Raw genomic sequence first — 20,211 nt, forward strand, 5'->3', positions numbered from 1 at the left:
TGGTACTTCAGGGTTGTCAAAAATCAGGTTACCTATCCAAATGTCTCAACTAAAGATAATTTTTGGGGTTCGTCTAATACATTTACATTCCAACAACAACAAAACAACATTTCAAAATCAACGTCAAAATATATTTAATAAGTAATATTAATTGAGTTTTCGACAACAAAAATAGCTGGTATTAGGTTAAAGATAGACAAATCACGTTGCACAAGTGCGTGGGCGAAGCTTCCATGTTTTATTATTATTATTATTTGCCTCCAATTATACCTTCACAACGTGCCACTCCCAATCCGTGAGAGTTACACGTTCAAATTTTCCTAGCTAGTAACTACATACCTACCTATATATGAAGAATCGTAGTACCACCACCTAGTATGTATATATTAGTATCACGATACAGTAAAATACTGCGTATATTTATAAAAATACAAGATAACACGATTATAATAAAGAAATTATGACAAAAACATCACATGACACACCCATATCCCATTCAAGATACACCAAAACAAAATCACCACGTGATGTGATTCGGCCATCCTCTCTATCAAACAATGGCGTTTGATAGACAGGATGGCCGATCACTTCACGTGGTGATTTTGTTTTGGTGTATCTTGAATGGGATAGACTATACTGTATGGGCGCAAATAATGAACAGCAATCTTTGCTAGACACATACTAACAGTTACAGTCTTACAACACATCTAAAATAAAATAAAAAATGTTCTTTGCTCAGATGAAAATTACCGGGCGAGTTTTATCTTACATACTAAGGGCCGGTTGCAACAAACCGTCTGTCACCGTTAAAGCGTATGTGAAATTTTATTGTATGGGAAGTTCCATAGACGTCTGCCGCAGGACGATGATGTGTATGTCAAATGTGGTTGATGCAAGGCCCTAAATGAGACTCTGTTCTATCATTAACCTATCTATGACACATTATAATTTGTAAAGTCAAAGGAAAAATGTAGTTTGCCTCTTCGATCTTCCTTTGGCAAAGGCAACAACGCGGCGATGTCTTCCTTAAGAACAAAAGCTACATCATCTACTTGAGGCCAAACAAATAATTTTTTGACGTGTCTGAGGAACTTAACGTTAAAGTTTGTTCCTTCCTTCTCGACAATTAATCCAATATAATATTTGCAAGTTTTTTTATTGGAAAACTTGACTAGAACATAACTTCCGATATCTATTGCATTTGTTGCATTGTCAATAATTTCGATTCCGGATTCTGCGCCAGAATGTAATTCTTCAAAACGGTCTTCTTCATTTACTGAATTCAATAGTTGATTCTTATATTGATCCCACGATTCCGGTTCAGTTTCTGATTCTGATGAATATTCATAGTCGTTAACTAAACCTTCAGAATCAGAGTCTTCAAGTACATGATGCCGTAAACCCTTTTCTTTTTTTATAGTGCGGTGACGAACTGACGTGGAAGCTTCACTAAATTCACTGTTAGTAATGTCATCTGTTCGGTTTTCGAAGTCTTTCTGTATGCGTATGATAGAAGTTAAACCAATATTATGTACTTCACCTTTTATGTTATGTAAGTCATCTTTATACCATTTCTCGTCATCTGTCAAATATTTATCTTTCAAAATTGTGACTTTTGTAGATTTGATAGCATTTTTATGTGTGTCTGAAACTGTTGTAAGGGATAGGTCAATATTGTTTATTTTATCTACGCACAACGTAAACAGCGTATCCACAAGTTTAAAGCAATTACCTGGATCTGGTAAACAGTTGTTACGATTTTGAGGTTTTGTAGAATATTTTTGTTGTTTCGTATTTTTTCTAGGTTTCTTTTTCTGTGTAGAGGTAACATTCACTTTGTTTTTTGTCTTTGGAGGAACATTTGATTCAACAGCAAAGTCTATACTTGACACAGACTTTCCGGGAGCAACATTTAGTTTTTTATTGCGTATTTTTTTCATTGGATCTGCAGCTCTGTGCTGTTTTAAGAATTCAAGAAGTGTTGCGTCTATGCTTTGATTGAGAGATATGTTAGCATTGGGTAGTTTTTTCATAACTTGCTGTGGATTCAATGGATATATTCCCGTACTTTTAAACGCACTGTAGATGTTGTCTGTTTTATTACTCAATTCAGATATTAGAAGTTTCAGTAATTCGGGGAAATGCGATTTGTTTATTGTGGCTTCTCGCGGGTTTTTTACTTTATAGTTAAACAAAATCTTCCTCCAAAGTTTTTTCATGGGACCAAAATAACAAACATCCAGTGGTTGCGTGAGATGTGAAGAGTTGGGTGGCAGTAAGACGAACGCAGTAAATGTGAGACGCTAAATTGTCACCAATAAGTACTTTTGGACCAGATTTGCGTTTAACCCACGGTAATATTATAGTTTCGAACCAATCTTCAAAAATGACGTTGTCAAACCAGCCTGATTTCGAGCGGTTAAACCTCGCATGTGTAGGGCCATTTATTGTCCATTGTTGATGCAAATGCTTAGCTTTGTACACCACATACGGTGGCAAAACCTCTCCACCAGCGGATATCGTAAACATAATAGAAATAGCCCCTTTAGAACTATTTATCACTCGTTCGGGATACTTGACCCCCCTACGAAATAAACACTTTTGCACACCAGGGTCATCCGATAAGTTGGTTTCGTCATAATTTAATATGTTTTCTCTCGGAACGCCGTTGATGGACTCTTCCAAATTTTGAAAATATGTTAACATGTCTTCGGGGCTTTTTTGTGCTTTTGTTTTAGAAATATTTTGCGTAGCGCGAAGTGTTAACTTATTTTTGTTCCGCTTCATAAAACTATGAACCCATTTATCTCCCGGCATCTTGTTATTAAATAGACTCTGTCTATTATTTGCTTCCAAATAGTTGAATACCACAATCCTTACATCTAAAAGGGTAAGGGGGCATCCATAGTTAGCTGCAGCTAGTAAAACTCGAACAATATCTTCTTCTTCATCAACTGTTAGACGTGTTGGACATCCTGGACCATTAAGATGTTTACAATGAAGTTTATCCAACAATGTTCTCCGCGGTATGCCAAACATTTTTTGGGCATCATATGATGAAATTTTTTTGATCTCATTAAATCGACCGCAATTTTCATCATTTCCGGGTCATGTTTTGAAGTGTAATTTCTTTTCGATTTAGATGGAGGTTGAGGTTTCTCCATATTCTGCAAATATTGGAAATACAAATATAATTTTATCACAATGAACCAATCTGACATATAAAAACGACAAGGACGTACCTATATTAAATTTTTATTTTAATGAAACAAAAGATAATAAAGGATTTAATAGTTAACGGCTGAAATCACTAAACTCATCCATCTGTAACCCCTCCTCTTCAAAAATCTCTAAACTCCGCTGCACCAACCAAATTTACTATTTGAAACCATTAGCGCCTCTGGTAGCGAATTCACTCGCATTATCCCGAATTAATTTCTTACAACTACCTCTCTAATAACTCTTCCTCAACTAATGTAATTCATTAATTACCTATGAATGTATGAATTACTTCAAGTATTCACTGCCTTATTCTAATATATATATTATTTACCTAAAATATCTGTTGTTATACAAGGTACTCGCGAGGAACTCGCATAACTTTAACAGCGTATTCTTGGTCACTTTTAAGGACTAAAATGTCCTATAAACTTTTCTAGATTTCGCCTGGTTTCAGAGTTACTGCCAATTAAATTTTTCTTAATTTTTAGAAAAATTATTAAAAAACCCATTTTAATTGCCTACTTTATGAATAAAATTTACTTTTCATGTGAAAATACGTCCATAGAAGTAAAAAAACAAAACAAATTTTTTTTTGGCAAAAAGTTGTCAAACTCATACTTAACATTTTTTTTGGCCTCAGAAACTCGTGGTTAATTTCGATTACAGACTGATTTATTTTGTGGACTCACCTGTTTACCATGTGGCGCTGGGCACAAAAGTATTCGAGAGAATGAAAATATCTGTCACACCCACCACTCTTTAAGGCACTATAAAAATGAATAGGCGGTAGGTAGACAAAAGTTTGTTGCAGGAGTGTTGCCACAAATAAATTTTGCAATAGATATGGTAGTTTAATATGTCACATTTGATACCAAGTTTACTAGATAATTGATAATTTTAAATTTAGGCGAAGTTATGCCTGATAGGCGAGAATAGGGTGTTTTACGGTACTTTATACATGAGGTAACAATTAGACTTATAAGAGTTTTGAATGATTCACGGTTATTTTCACGGTTTTTGAGGTAACAATATTTTTAATGAAAAACTTGACAATTTATTTAAAATTTCCAAGTTCAAGGATCTTTTGAATTCCAACCTCAGGTTAGGACTTGGAACCGAAAGACGTAGCAAAAACAAATATTTCAACATTAAATCAAATTCAGCAACTCAGTAATTAATAGCTGCTGGTAATTGTATAACATTAAGAACTGTCAAATATCTCCACGAGATATTCATCGCCCTTTTATAAATGGAAATAAATATCCACCCTCCCACGCACCCGACTGCTATTAATAGAATAATGGATGATATTCGTTTAATAATAACTATTAATTTTGTTTACTTTCAGTACACATAATGTAGCGTAATTCTAAGCATGATAGCGTGTCATTAGAGTCCATTCATTAGTGAACATAAGAGGGTGGTAAATGGATCCCTTAATACTTTAGAAATGAAAATTTAATACCAATTATTTTTAATGGTGAATTGAGTTTTAACTATAAAAGTTTCGTTCATAATACTCGAACAAATTAACAATGACTTTTTAATTGTATTTTTTTTACTGTGCTGCCGATGTGTGTTGTGTGTATGTCATTGTGGTCGGTTGTCAACTTGTCACCAACAAGAAACAAGCTGAAAATCAACGCTGAATAAATACAATGCTGAGCTTTTTTTAAGCGTTTTAGCTGGCGCACTTGGTTGGTTTTTATTATTTATTGTCTGTGTTTGTTTACACCTTATTGTGTAGATATCCTATTTTAAACATTGAATTTGGGTTCTTGCTTTTTGAAAATTAGGATCCTCGGAAAAAGGAGCTAAACATGTCCAGCATGTTTAAAATTTTGTGAGTTAACATATTCTTAATATTTATAATAAAATTGAGTGAGAATGTATACTTTGCCTGTAAAGGAAATCTAGTATATCTATCTACTTAGATAGATGTACTATGTACCTATGTTTGTGTATCATAATCCGATAGCAAATATTAATTTACGTAAAATGCATGGAGAATGAGGTCGCTTATAATAAGCGTGTAAAAAGTTATCGTCAGCTTGTTCGATATAACGACAGGCAACGATGGTTGTTGGAGGCAATTTAGGTCGGGTCAATTGGTGATCGCGACACTGCGGAACCGCTATTGTCGCGAACGCTTCAAGATCACGATCTCACACCTTCGTTAATGTGTTACAATATGTCGTTTGAGAAAAGGAAATTACTTGAAAGCTGAAGGAATTGCAATACTCTAAGAAGTGGCCAAGGCCTCCATGCTGGAATCGAACCAGCGTCATGTCGCTATAACATTTTCTTCAATTATGACATTTTATAGTCCGGTGAAAACTTTTGCCCAGCATTTAGGGACACTAATACAAGTACAAAGACTGAGAAAAAACGCCTCTTGACGGACTAACTCTGCGCAAACGCCTGTTTTAACTCAAGTCAACAATCTCCGATATATTTTTTCCTAACTGAACAACTATTTACGGTCTGTGGCGTTGAGCAAGCCGGAACTAATTTGTCATATTTTCTTCAAGCTTTTGAAATAGGCATTAATTGTTAGCCAGTGACCTTTCCTCTGACATCAGCCGCCTAGTTTAATAATCAATGCGGTTTTAGGAGAGTTGCTGTTACGAAAGCCACGAGTATCACAGATTTAGCCGCGAACACGAACAGTCTCCCAAGTCTTCTTAGTCTCCTTACTTTAGTTTTTAATTTATCTTTGGATATAATTAAACTTAAATCGCCTATATGCAAAACTGAATAACTTTGAAACTTCCGAGCGATGCGTCAAATTTATGTGCGAAAGTCAAAATAATTGCCTACTAACTCGTACTAGGTGAGAAAATTCAAAGGCGTTGCCAGCGCGTTGCGAACTTGGAACCACAAGCAAATTACTCATCTACAATTAACCAGTGTAAGTATTACTTCGTTTTCTGCGTAAGTGGCCATAAGATGAGGTTACTGTTAGGTTGGTTCGTTTTGGTTTGGGTATTAGGTATCAGAATAAAGGCCCTTAACAAGGAGAGGTGGGCGCAAGGGTGAGGGGGCGATCCTCATCGCCGCGGGGCTTTCGTTAATTCCAGCTAATCTTGCGTCAGAATCAGCCCCAACAAACCTTCACTCATTAGTCATAAAACGAGTACAAATACAACGTTAAATTTGGCTATGTTTATCGTCAACAGTAAAACGGGCGAATTCGTATTTAACCAACAAAATTAGAAGACTTATTAAACTTTGTGAAATGGGTCAAGGAATATCGCATCGCATAGGTAGTGCCTATTTAAATGACAATAGAAGGGTTTTTTTTATTTGCATGGAACCCGAGCAAGATTTAGACATCTATTTTTATCTACATAATAGAACGTGAGTTATGCGTATATTAATATTGTGCCCAACGTTTCTTGCTGGACGTTACCAAGTTTATTCAAGCTTAAAGTAGGGCGAGTGATTTTATACGAAATATTTATACATATAAGAACTGAAAAGGGCACCAGATTTAGATAAAAATGATCACGCAAGTAACCTAGTTACGGTTTAACATATAAATACCCTGGTAGTAATCCCGACGGGGGTAAAATAGGGGGCAGAAGAGTGTATGGGTGTCCGATTAAAGAAAATTGCCTGTCGGTTAAAAGTTCGTTCCATTGCGCTTATTATGTGAATTAGTCGCTATATATCCAAACGAAATTGATGTTGCCATATCAGGTTGCAAGCACATCGCCCACGCCACAATTGAACCCATTCACAGCCAACTTCTACGACACCCACGGGAGGAAAGGGAGTGGTGACACTCTTAACCCGTTACCACACGGATGAATGTCACAATTTGTTTTCTTTCAAGTCTTCCAACCCCTTGACTAGTAATAGTGGCACTGAAACGGCAGTTTCATGTGCTACCTCCTAATAGAATACATGCATGAGCTTATATATGTATATCTAAACTAAACATACATCTATAGACATTAATAGACACCATGCGCTAATGTGCTACGAGTACAGAGCGTACTCTTGAGCATGAATGGCCGTTTTATTTAGTTTGATTCGGTAATCGGCATGTGGTTTGAGTCAGCGATGCGTCATCGTTGCTGCCTTCGAGTTCCGACGTCGAGACGCCGCCCCCGCCGTCTTCTCGTATATATGTTTATTTCTGCCAAATTGTCTAGTATTGATCAAAAATCTTAGTCACAGTATGCAGCTATCGCAGACTAAGTAGGTATGTACTATGTATGCTTACTGAAAATTTAACTATCAAATCGATAGTCAAAAGGCGTGACAAGGTGTTAGATTAAATTACAATGTTCGGCTGCTCAGATTAATTTTGTGACACCAGGCAGGCAATTATGGTCGTGCGATAAATGATAAAACATCAGGCCGTCCCTATCGCACTATTTGTAAGCGCGATATCCCGGACGTCCCGATGTTTTATCATTTATCGCGCGACCATGATTGCCCTGCAGATTATACTTACACCTAAAACATATGACTCGCCACGCCATGTTGAGGAATTTCAAGTAAACATTTTTTTTTCATAGTATATTGAACTGAAAACATGAGATTAGCAGCGCCGTCTTGACAATGCTCTCAATGGTCAATCTTTAGCATATTCGTTTTGATAGGACATCTTACCAGCCGCAGTGTTGTCGTGTCAGACATGGCTGTTCCACTCAAAAAATGAAAAAAAAAATGAAATATTTATTTTTCAAGTAGGCATATTACAATGCGCATATGAACGTCAAATAAAGCTACGCCGGCTCTAACCCTACGCCTCAGCCTCGAGAAGATTTCAGTCCCCCCTCAGTTGGGAGGGGGGTATTCACTATGGGACCGGCAAGAAACTCGGCGGGCAACTTCTTTTCAAAACATTACATCAGTTCTCAGTTTACTTTGTTAGTTTTCATTTTAATACGTATATGTATATATTAGTCGCCTGACCTTACGTGGATTTACCGCCGTAGTTTTTCAATAGAGGCATTAGCATATGTAATTATAGTAGCGACTAGCGCTACACGAACTCTTACGTTGCAAGATACCATCTACACATTTCATTAAAATTATGAAATGTTGTGAATGTGGTACCTACGTAATTTCGTAAACAAGGTACATTCATTAACATAGCACAACAAAGATACGTACAACAAAACTAGTTATAATATTTAATGTCTTTATCTCCACTTCAGCATGGTGCCAAACACGAGACTTATTTGATATACATACAATTTATATATCTTCTCGTTTTTTACTACCAACCAGAAAAGCCTTACTGAAGTTACTGTTCGTAAGTAAAATACCTATTTCTATGACATGTGTTTACACTAGCTAGTTTAGATGCTGTATTGTATTTATTTTAGGCAGCGATAGATGGCGCCGTACATGTGGGCTGGGCACTCACAGGGCAGCCGTCAGAAAAGAATGGCGGAAAATTGTAAAACACAGCATGACGACCACGACCTCTCTGTCAAGAGTGATACGCAGAAGAAAAAGAAGATTGTACACTACCGTCAAAAAGTTTAAGACCAAACACGATATATGCAAATAATCAACATTTCATGAAGTTCCTATGAGAATATTACTTTTCAGTACCTACAACCGACAAAATAAAGCGTATAACAATTTTTAAAAAGGGATCATAATAAGAAATAAAAGCTAAACGTTTTTCTCATCGAAAAATCCTCCTCGACGCTTTTTCACTTCCGAGCAGATTCTTGGCATTCTTGCTATAAGTTTGTGTAGCGTTTCTTGGCTAATGGATTTCCACTCGTATTGCAGTATCTCCCATAGAGCTGTTGCAGATGTCGGACATTGTCTTCGGACTCTACGGTCGAGTTCATCCCATAAAAGTTCGATCGGGTTATGGTCTGGGGATTGCGGTGGCCAAATCATATTTTTTAACACACCTTGGCGTTCTTTATTGACTGTGTAGCTTCTACAGATCTTTGCTAAGTGTTTGGGATCGTTGTCTTCTTGCAGAACAAATGGGTTGCCGATCAATATAATAAGATTACGTTGTTTTCTATTGATTACAAATTTAGTTTGATGATTTTTAGAAGGGTTTATAACAATGACACTGAACATTGTGTTTGGTCTTAAACTTTTTGACGGTAGTGTATCTATTTTAGCTCCCAAGTAATTCACCGCTGCTATTAAAAAACTCGAAAACCGATTTAAAACTTTTAATGACTATTGGAAATAGTCTAGTTTCATCCTCCAAGCCGATCAACAAGGACAGTTAATGGAGTCTGGCGAAGTATTCCATGGAATGGCGAACTCCCACGTCCTCCCACGGCGGCAGACAAAACGCCCCCGCACTGCAAATGCCAGCTTCGACATTCAATCTATCCCGATCAACTAACTTAGGGCACCTACGTCATTGAAACTTATTTACATTAGAAAAAAAAATCTGTCCTCAGTAATTTCAGGCCGCTGCGCTAAATGAAGTTGTCGCTTCCCGTCGAACAGAAAAATAGTATACACGCCTCGGCCCTCGGCCAGTAATTAAGGAAGCATCAGATCACATCTTTGTTGACCTCGGTTCATTCATCATTCGGTCATGGGATCTGATCTGAGTCATTTCTTACTTTACTGGCATGTAATCTACTATTTCTGAAATATTCAACTTGTTACAGTTTTTCTATTCGTCTGCATCTTTATGTTGTTTTTCATCAAACCCGATATTCGAAATTCTTCTTCGCTTAGATAAGTTATTATTTTATTTTTTAAAACCTGATACATTTAATTGTTGAAATACATATTTCTAAACAGTTCTGATATAAATAGGATGTTAAAGGATTAATTAGTTCGTCAGCCAGTAAAGTTTTCTGTCCTAACATCAATTTCCAGGCGCGCAACGGATACAAAACACAGATATCTCGCAAATAGTCTCAGATAAGTATAATTAGCGTACTCAATTGGCCCCGAAACGGTTACTTTACAAGGAGAGTCGATGTAATAAAAGTGTAATATTTACCTAGATAATTTCCTTTCGTGATGTTTTTACTTTGATTATTTTCCGAAATATACGTGGCTTATTTCGTGTATTTTAACGCTATGACAGGTCTCAGTGCACCAAGCACGTATATATAGAAAGTCTAAGGGGGGGGGGGGGGGGTCCGGTCATGAACTCAACCGGATAAAAAGAGGTCTCGAACATTTAATTAATAATGATGCAAAATAAACTACTACTACTTTGCACTACTTTGTTACAAAACTATATTTAATCGTTTTCTTCTTAAAATTAGTTGATTGGCAATATCATTAGCGTCTATTATTACGGCAGCTATATCCCTATGGATAGACATAAGGGCTAGCCCCGTGAGGCACTCTTGTCCCGTCCTATTACGCATAAATATTTTTAACCTTTTGAATCAGCAGTTGCTGTTGATACTGGCCCAGTATCAATAGCAACTTTCTGATCGAAGGAAAGAAATTTGGATCACACTGGTCGATGGCCCCAATAGCAGGTCTAGGTTTTTTTTCAGGCTCCAGGGTTGACCAATGACTCGGATCTAACTCGGATATCAAATGTTCCAAGAAGGGATAATATACGTTTCGCCGGTAGTATATCTCCGCAGTTTCCCCTGGAACATTATTGCGACGGATTTGCGACTAGTTGTACGAGGTGCCACTAGTTCACCGCCAGGGCATACATTTTCGGCGCCCTTGGAAGGAAGATTCACTACGTAGGAAAATAAATCGCGAGCGTAGCGAGCGCGAAATTTTTTTCATAGTAATGCCGTAATTTGAAGATTAACGCAATACAAAATTTATGGATTTCATCAGACAGAGTGCGAAAGGGACAAATGGTTGAACGTGAATATCATGTACATAAAATAACAAACAAAAGTCAGTCAGGAAAGCAGATTCGGAATTTGTCCTAACTAAAAGAGCAGATAATTATAAATAGTAAGCGCGATTTTTTTCCTATTGACTCGATTAATTAAGACAACCCGCCAGCGGCGAATCCGCGAACTTTCAAGTTTTTATCGTCTGCACTCTGCAGAGCTGCGGTCTTTGACATATTTTGGGGTATTTTGACTTCACAGGGCGCCTATGTTCCCGACTTTTAGGCCTTATATTTCGCCATCACTATTATTTTTATAATAATGCTTAAGAGTTAATTAAGAGATTAACTGCGGACTCGATCGTCACCGTCGGGACGCCCATTTCGGTATTTTGCCACTAAGTGACCTGAGTGCTTTGAAATTCGCTCACCATCTGCTGCGACTCACAAAATTGCGCCTCCCTGAGACGTTTTGCGTCTTTGGCTTTATGAGGAACTCCGCTTTGGACTATCGGGTAGACTCATATTTTTGCATTTGGATAGCGACGTTACTTAGCCGTTCGCCGCACAATGTGGTTCGTCAAGGGCTAGAATCCTCCTTTTACGGCGCCCTAGCAACAGCGCCCTCATGAATGGCAATATGGTGCAACTTTCCACTTAATCTGAATTACAAATCTAGATTTTCAATAGGTGAATTAATTTCCGAATCCTCTCGCCATTTTGTGATATGTGCGCGCCTACGCAACGTATAATTTTTTGTACGGATTTTTCCACATTCTCGATTTTGGCGCCCCCTTACCATGTGGCGCCTAGAGCGGCCGCTCCACTCGCTCTACCCTTAATCCGGCCCTGCCTAAGGACTGAACCCCCTGAACCCCCCCCCTTATATACGTCCTTGCAGTGCACTATTAGAAATTTCATAACCGGCTGCACAAATGTGACAGCAGAATGACAACCACTGTCGCCAGTTCTTAGTTCGCTCGTAGTGTCAGGTCAACTATTGTCCCGGAGCTGTAAGTTCCTCTTTTTGACACATGATAGCGTCCACAAAGCGTTTAGGTGGCGTACACACTCATGAGTTGCGGCGCGCGCCACTTCTCCTCCACGCCGCCTGAATGGAAGGACGTAAGACGCGCCCCCAGGAGGCGCGCGCCGCCGCAAGCCGCAATTTACGTCCTTCCTATACAAAACGTACTGAGGAGACGTTTTTTGAATTACACTCTGAGTTGAGTTGCGGCGCGCCATGAGTGTGGATGGTCCCAGATCACACGGTTGTTACTAATTGTTTTAATGACATAAGGACAGGTTTCTATCTCGCGTCAATGCTAGCCTTGATGGTGTTAAATGTACCTACTATGAAATAATTTCAGGTCTTTTTTCTTCCGAAAATTCATCACCTCTATTCGAATTATTTAATATAAGTTGTTTGCTTACTTTCATCTGATTGCGGTGCTGATAGGATGGCGCTGTGCTTCTTCTTCACCTCCTCCACGTTTGCTTGAATCTTGTCTATCATCTCCCGTATCTCTTCCACCTGTCCACAAAAACGTGTTTTCAATAAAAAGGAACAATATTTAATAATTAGTTTACTCCATGGAAAAAGTTAAGCGTTTTATTTTTCATTAACAGTACATTTTCAGATATAAGATTCTGATCCACCGGGTCCAAACATAAATAATAAAGTTGTCTTATTTGAAGGACCCTAAGGACCTTAACGTGAAATAAGGTTGATGGTACCGGTACCATTTCGCTAAAGTTTGCTAAATTTCAACTCAATTGGAAACTGGTAAGTTGGTAAAAATTAAACGAAGATATTATGGGACTAGTCGAGACGCCTTAACAATCTGTAATCTAATCTAGCAAATAAAACTCTGACAAGTTTTTTTTTAATAAAACGCCAGACTCAAACGAAGGATAAACGTTAATAATAGCGTATAATCAATCAAGTAAAAGTATTTTGTTAATTAAGATGCATTAAATCCGCCTTAAGAAATCACTTTCAATTTCCAAGCTTCATTAGTCTTTCATTAACAACGTAGGCGCTAATCAATTTTGTTTTGCGATTGAAAAACCTGTGCTCTTGTAGTGAGTACAAGTAGGAATTGGGTCAGTGAGTTTTATAACATGTGCAAAAGTTTTCTGTAACATAGAATACATTCGTGATTCAATAAATGAACCTGGACATGAATGCGTTAGGAAACCAAAACTCGTGCTAGTCTGCTTTCCAACTTTGTTGTGATAAATAATTAAATACAATTATTGTATTTAATGTATGTAAAATTAATATAATTGTATTAAATTTTAAAATAGAAATAATTCACATGATCATGAACTTTAGCTAAAAAATACATATAGGTACCTAACCTACTATTGAAAACAAAACGTGTAAAAACCAGTCTGTTAATTACATTATTGTGTATGATCCCAATTGATGCGTGATTTTATTGGTGCAATTTCCACCAATGCACCAATTAATTCAGGATTGGTGGTTTTTTGAGCAGTAGGGTGGAGCGAAAAAACACTTTTCTGGAATTAGCAAACCTAATAGTTATCAATCAATGCCCCTTAGGCTATGAAGCCTTTGTGCAAATTTTCAGCTTTTTAAATCAACATCTTCTGCCTCCGCATTAGATTTGAAATTTTGAAAATCTCATACAAACCTGAAAATTCAACTTTTAGATAAAAAATGTTTTTCGGCAGTATTATGTTCAGTATACATTATTGATACATATTATTACAAGAAACTACCAAAAATTGCAAAAATAGCGTTTAAAATCGCCAATTTTCAGTATTTCAGCGGCTATTTTGGCGAATGTACTGAAACTAGACAAACTTTGGCGATTCTTGACGCTATTTTCGCAACTTTTTGTAGTTTCTCATAATGATATGTATCAATAACATATACTAAACAATACTGCCGAAAATTTTTTTTTATCTGAAAGTTGAATTTTTAGGTTTCTATGAGATTTTCAAATTACAAACCCTATTGCGGAGGCAGAAGATGTTGATTTAAAAAGCTGAAAATTTGCACAAAGGCTTCATAGACTAAGGGGCATTGATTGATAACTATTAGGTTTGCTAATTCCAGAAAAGTGTTTTTTCGCTCCACCCTATTGTGCAGTGGGGTCATATTCTACAAATATTAAACAATAAGAAGAAATTGTTAACGGCGTATTAAAACTATCAATAGGCTGCATCAATGGCGGCGCCTATCTGTTCAATTGTTCAATATAACTTCGACTGACAACTGATTTAATCGGTGTTGGAAACAGTCAATATGAATTGTCAATCACGCAAAACGTACAATCATAACAATTTCATAACTGGTCGTAGTCGTGGACTCGTGGTAGCTATATTACACTACACATGAAAAATCAAAATCGAAATTTTGAAAAAACCCCCGACCGTGACCTAGTGGGCCGATTTTCATGAAACATGGCTAAGAACACTCCCGACTAACTCAGCTTTCAGACAAAAAAAACTAAATCAAAATCGGTTCATCCGTTCGAGAGCTACGATGCCACAGACAGACACACACACAGACAGACAGACAGACAGACAGACAGACAGACAGACAGACAGACAGACAAACAGACAGACACGTCAAACTTATAACACCCCTTCGTTTTTGCGTCGGGGATTAAAAACATGACGCGTCGCTGGCCCGTTCTCATGCACACGCTGAAAACGCGAATGAAGTTGATTAGTCATCGAGCTCAAAGGCTACTTAATGCAGATGGGGTTTGGTACTTTCATTTTTCAGCCCAGCAAATAACGATGACTTGGGTGGTAGGAAATATCTGATATAAAAATTGGCACTCCGCCATATCAAATATTACGATCCAGTTTTCTGCTAGTGCATAGTTTTGCGGGTTTAATAAAAATCGTAATTAAAAGACTTTTTAAGATAGCTTGTTAATGTGCAGAATATAAGTAAAAACGTGATTTTCTGATACAACAGTATTGAGATGATCGTTTACGCCGTCAAGTAGGTACTTAGTTATAGCCTTCCGTAGCATACTATTGTTTAGCAAATGCTACCTAGTTGCATGTTTACAAACCGCTACTGCTATCGAGCATAATAACTAAAATTAACATGACATGTAGTTATGCATAAGCCTGCGTAGCTTTACGCTGTTTGCCGTATTATCACTCTGTTAATGGTTATATGTTATGTTATGTACCTATGTTTAATAATGAGAGTTCAGTTAACAAGAATTACAATTGCACACACTGGCATTAAAATACATACAAATACACGTTTTCACATAAAACAGACATACCGTTGGCGAGCACTCGATATCGAGTCATAACACTCATTACGCTAAATGTACTGAAATTCCACGAGTCAACTAGTGGGAGTGCTTTTGAGGCTCAATTTAGCATTAAATTTGAATGCAAACGTTGCCTGGCAACGTGCCAAATACAGGAGCTGTTGAAAGGAGCCTAAGTCATGAACAAAGCAAATGAACACTTTGGCACATTTTCATACTTTTCTTATGAAACCTAGCACGCCTCAGATAAACATTCATCTAATTCGCAATCGCGTATCTGGCCTACAAAATTCAACACAGAGGAGGCATTCAATACAACGCGCGTAACAAATCTTATCTTATAAAACTGCCTTTCATATTCACGTTATCAATGTGTGCTCAGTTCCAAGTTATCTACTCAACTTAATCAATACAATCATTGATTAAGTAAGTACTTACATAAATTCATTAAAGTAGGGTTAGTAGGGGCACGCTTAAAGTGATAATTTATTTTGCCAATTTGTCAAACAATCTAAGTCCGTGAAACTTAGTTCACGGTCACTTGGGGCGTATTGCGTATTGCAAAGTCTGAGTTGTCTTAACTTTGCTTTTAATTTAAGTATTTCAGTCAAAAAGAGCAACAGTTGTTTGGTATCTGAAGTTCTGCGGCGAAGTGAATCCTATTTTGAGGCTGTAATATATATACCTACTAAACAATACCAAGTTTAGCTGGTATTAAACAGTTTTCCTTACAAGAAATAAATGAGAACGTTGTGGGTACTCACCATCAAATAACTTAGTATATAGTTAATTATAACGAAAACGATTTTTTTTGTAAGAGGAAATAGAAAAAAAGTTAGGAAAATGAAAGATTATGTCGTTCTTTAATAGGTATTTGGGGTCTTGAAAAGCAAGCAACCTACACAGCAAAGTCTAACCAGTCGCCGTGTCGCATTTTTACAGATGCTAAATACAAATTTTCATTACAACATAAAAATAAACAATAGTCAGCTAAAATTCCGAGTAATTTCAGATCTAGTAATTTATAAAAATCGACAAGTTCCCGGTAAACAATAATAAGGTATTAGGAAGTCTGATCAAGTGATCACAGCACTAGCTATATCTAACAGAATACGAAATCTTACAACGAAAGGGCAAGTAAATCGTCAATATCCTTCTTCATACATACTCTTACTAACATAAACAAGTAAATAAGAAAATTACGTTCCAAGTTAATGCTATTTAGCTTAAGTTTCCTACGTGCAACACTTGTGCTCCCAAACATGTTATCTTTTTCCTCTAATTTTGCTCTTACCCGACGATGGGCGAAGGAGGAACAGTCTATGCTAGTGGAAATAACCTTACTGATTTTAGATGTTGTACCTAGTCTGTGTACACCATAGAGGAAGAGTTGTAACTCCATACATCAGTAAATGCAAGTTATTTGTAGTGACATCTATCACATCTAGCGTCATCCACGCGTCAATCACGCTGAGGAGGAAAACTGACACTTTATCGCGTAAAGTGGTGTCACTATGACCGTGTGCTTTCACTGTCAAATCAAATTATTTTTTTCTCTGGCTTGTCAAACAATACCTACAGCGGGTGTAATGGTGAAATCCATACTAATATTATAAATGGGAAAGTGTGTGTGTCTGTTTGTTTGTCCGTCTTTCACGGCAAAACGGAGCGATAAATTGTCGTGATTTTTTAAGTGGAGATAGTTGAAGGGATGGAGAGTGACATAGGCTACTCTTGGTCTCTTTCTAACGCGAGCGAAGCCGCGGACCAAAGCTAGTCTGTCATAAATAAACTTTCAGTATGACTGCCTTTCTCATTCGGATTTTAGGTAATCACCTAAAATAATCATCATCAATGCTCTCATTACTGTAATCTATATCACAATTATAGTGATGCAATTTACCTACTACTTTTATGGTATGAATCAGTCTCGGAGGAAATACATATCACTGGTAATTAAAAATGCCCGCGTGTGCTGTGAACACTTGTAATAAGCGCTCAAATACCTCAAGTTTGCAAAAAGATGGCATAATATTCCATTTGTAAGTAATTTTAATATTGTTATATTACTGTTTTTATTATCTAAATGATAATATTTTTGTCATACGTCATCGAATATCGATTTATGTGATCGAATGCAATCGATTTGAAATTTGTTGGTGGGTAGAAATTACGTCACGAACACTCCCCACGAGACTTCGATTTTTTGCTGTTTAAGAAGTTACCTAATGTGGTTTACAATAGGGTCGATATTTATATATCAATTTATTCATAAAAAGACGCACTCCCCACGAGACTTCATTTATATATTTTGTAAGAATTAACCTAATTGCAATTAGAATAGAGCATATATTATAATAATATTGACAAGGATAATAAAATTGAAAATTAGAAAAATCATTTGACCGAGACTTCGTCGTAGAGATGTGGGCATGGTCGATGAAATACCAACTATCGATAAAAAAGTGTGATTTGCAAACCTTGATCACACAATTCATTTGAAATATATTTGCAATTTTCCGAAAGAGAATGATTTGAGTTTTATTACATGTACTTAATAAACTTTACACTTTGAACCAGTATTGAAAACAGTTAATGAAGACTAAACCATTTCTAGTTTATTTATTTAACCAAGTTTGTCTATAATGATTTAGTACCACCAACCGCAGTATTAACGTTGTTGATTAGTTAGTCTGGAAAAATAAATTAATGTTTTGTCAAAATGTCAAATATTTCTTTACCTACTAATCCTATTATCCATCGCTAGTCCACCCGCGTGATACCTACTTCCCAGGATTGTCATTAGTGAATCTTAATATGATTATAATAGTGCCAAACATTAAACAGATCTAGAAAAAACAACGACATCATTAAAATTATAATTTGCTTCATTAATTATTATCGACTTCAGTTATCGATGCCTGCCTCATCCCTATAGTTTGAGACACACACGTGCGCATTTAGTGTCCGTATACACTGTGTTTCTACGAAGTATTTCCATGTGTGATATGTCTGTGTGCATCATAATGAGCATGTGTTATTTTTTTATCATAATGTGCGTGTGTATTGACAATAATATTTTTTGCATTTGTGAGTACTCCTTTACATGTGTTATTTCCTCACCTCCCGCGAATCTTGGCAGAATTATTTGTACGTAGACGCAACATGAAGGCTACTCCAGTCTATATTTCCTCCGAGGAATCAGTGAATAAGAATAGTGACACATCAGTTAAATCATCTAGTTCTAATGCGAGTTCTTGGACCTGGTATGTCAGTTTATTAAAGTCGGAAGTAGGTCATTAACTTATTCACCATAAGGTTTCTAGGAGATTTCCAGTTCTTTTGTATTTTGATGACTCAGGCTTGTATTTCTGGGATTTACGAACCCAAATCTGTATCCGTCCGTTATTTGGCACTGTCGCTTTTTACTTCTAACCGATAGGGCGCGTGCTTCTTTATTATAAGCACACGTCTTGTCATATTAGTGCAGCACTTCAATTATCAAAACATCTTACTATCATAAGCTGTTTGAATCTGTAAATCATGGATCAGGTTTCTATTTACTCGGTTATCTTTTGTTTATTAGATATTTAAAGTTATTAATCTGACGCAGTGTACATTCCGGTTGATAAGCAGTCCTGCGCGTGATTCACCAATTAATGAGATTACCGCGATAGTCGCTATCGGGCGCGCGATAACCTAGCCATTGTTACAAGTGCGAGAGCGGCATGCAGCATCAACACCGTATACCATTTTATATCGCGTTTTCCTATACGGTAACTCTACTCAGAAACTTATTTAGCACTGCGGGGAAAGGAAGAGCAAAGGCTGAAGTTATTATGATCAATTTAGCGATTTAGCTCGAAATAAGTTTATGGCCAACAGAAAACGAAACACATTTAAACTTTCACGATTATTACACATCTCGGAAATCACGGGGATAACGCCATCCCAGGCACGTTGGTTAATTTAATATGTAGTCATACGCGATTAAGTCCCGATTTAAAAATAATTAACAGAAAACGAGTTTATTAAATGGCGGTGTGCAAGACAACCGTCAAGAAATGGAAGCAAAGACTATATAAGTTACAATAAAGTACAAAACAATAGCAGAGGTGTAACAGACAGTTAATACAATTCGAATTTAGATGATAGATATTTACTCTATAATACACTTTTTAATATTACAAATTATACCGTTACTAGTCTGTCGGAAATGTTCAAACACTGGATCTGGAATAAATCGGCGTCTAAACAGTTTTTTTTTTATTGAGTCGTGTCTGAACAAGTCAATCGCAATAAGAAACCACTGAAACAATTTGATTGGAAAAATTGAGCCCGTGTTTCATCCTGGCACTTTTTTCGCATTAGGAGGATAAACGCCCGGTCCAATATCCGGTTTAGAAGTCCGGGGGTTGGAACGCATTGAAAGAATCTTTGCCACTTAATAAAAAGTTCTCTTTTATAAGTGCAGACTTGAGATGTTTGTATTGTACTAATTTTAGATTCCAAGTATTCCTGATCATAATTAAAATATGTATATATTTAACGCCAACTGACACTTTGAGGCCAATCTACACTTGGGTAAACAGGCTTATGCTAATTCTAATAAATGTCAAAATTGCGACCATCATCCGGTATGGATTATATTGGATTATATATGTCTGTGTCAAGCCTGTCAAGAGTGACGTTTTTGGTTCAGCACACGGCACATTTATTAAAACAGGCTTGAAATTACAGACTGGCAAAAGCGAGGAGAATCCAAAGACAACATTCATTCAAAGGCCTATTTTAAATCATTATAACCTAACCACAACATTAAAATTTCGAAAAAAACCCCGAAATCTAAATCGGTTCATCCGTTCGGGCGCTACGATGCCACAGACAGACAAACACACAGAGACAAACAGACATATTTAGTTTCTTTTTTGTTTAAAAACT

The 20,211-nt window shown here is 36.8% G+C and overlaps 1 protein-coding gene across 5 annotated transcripts in view; it reads right to left on the reverse strand.

The window, feature by feature from the left end:
- The window catches only part of LOC125228401 (syntaxin-1A), a 129,014-nt gene that overhangs the window by 31,107 nt on the left and 77,696 nt on the right, over positions 1-20,211 (reverse strand). For all 5 annotated transcript variants that reach the window (XM_048132962.1, XM_048132965.1, XM_048132963.1 and 2 more), the window contains one exon: positions 12,431-12,530. In XM_048132962.1, coding sequence (XP_047988919.1) covers positions 12,431-12,530 — 100 coding nt within the window. The remainder of the gene's footprint in view (positions 1-12,430; positions 12,531-20,211) is intronic.

The sequence above is a fragment of the Leguminivora glycinivorella genome, chromosome 7 (genome assembly GCF_023078275.1).
Source record: "Leguminivora glycinivorella isolate SPB_JAAS2020 chromosome 7, LegGlyc_1.1, whole genome shotgun sequence".
NCBI classification, from domain to species: Eukaryota; Metazoa; Arthropoda; class Insecta; order Lepidoptera; family Tortricidae; genus Leguminivora; species Leguminivora glycinivorella.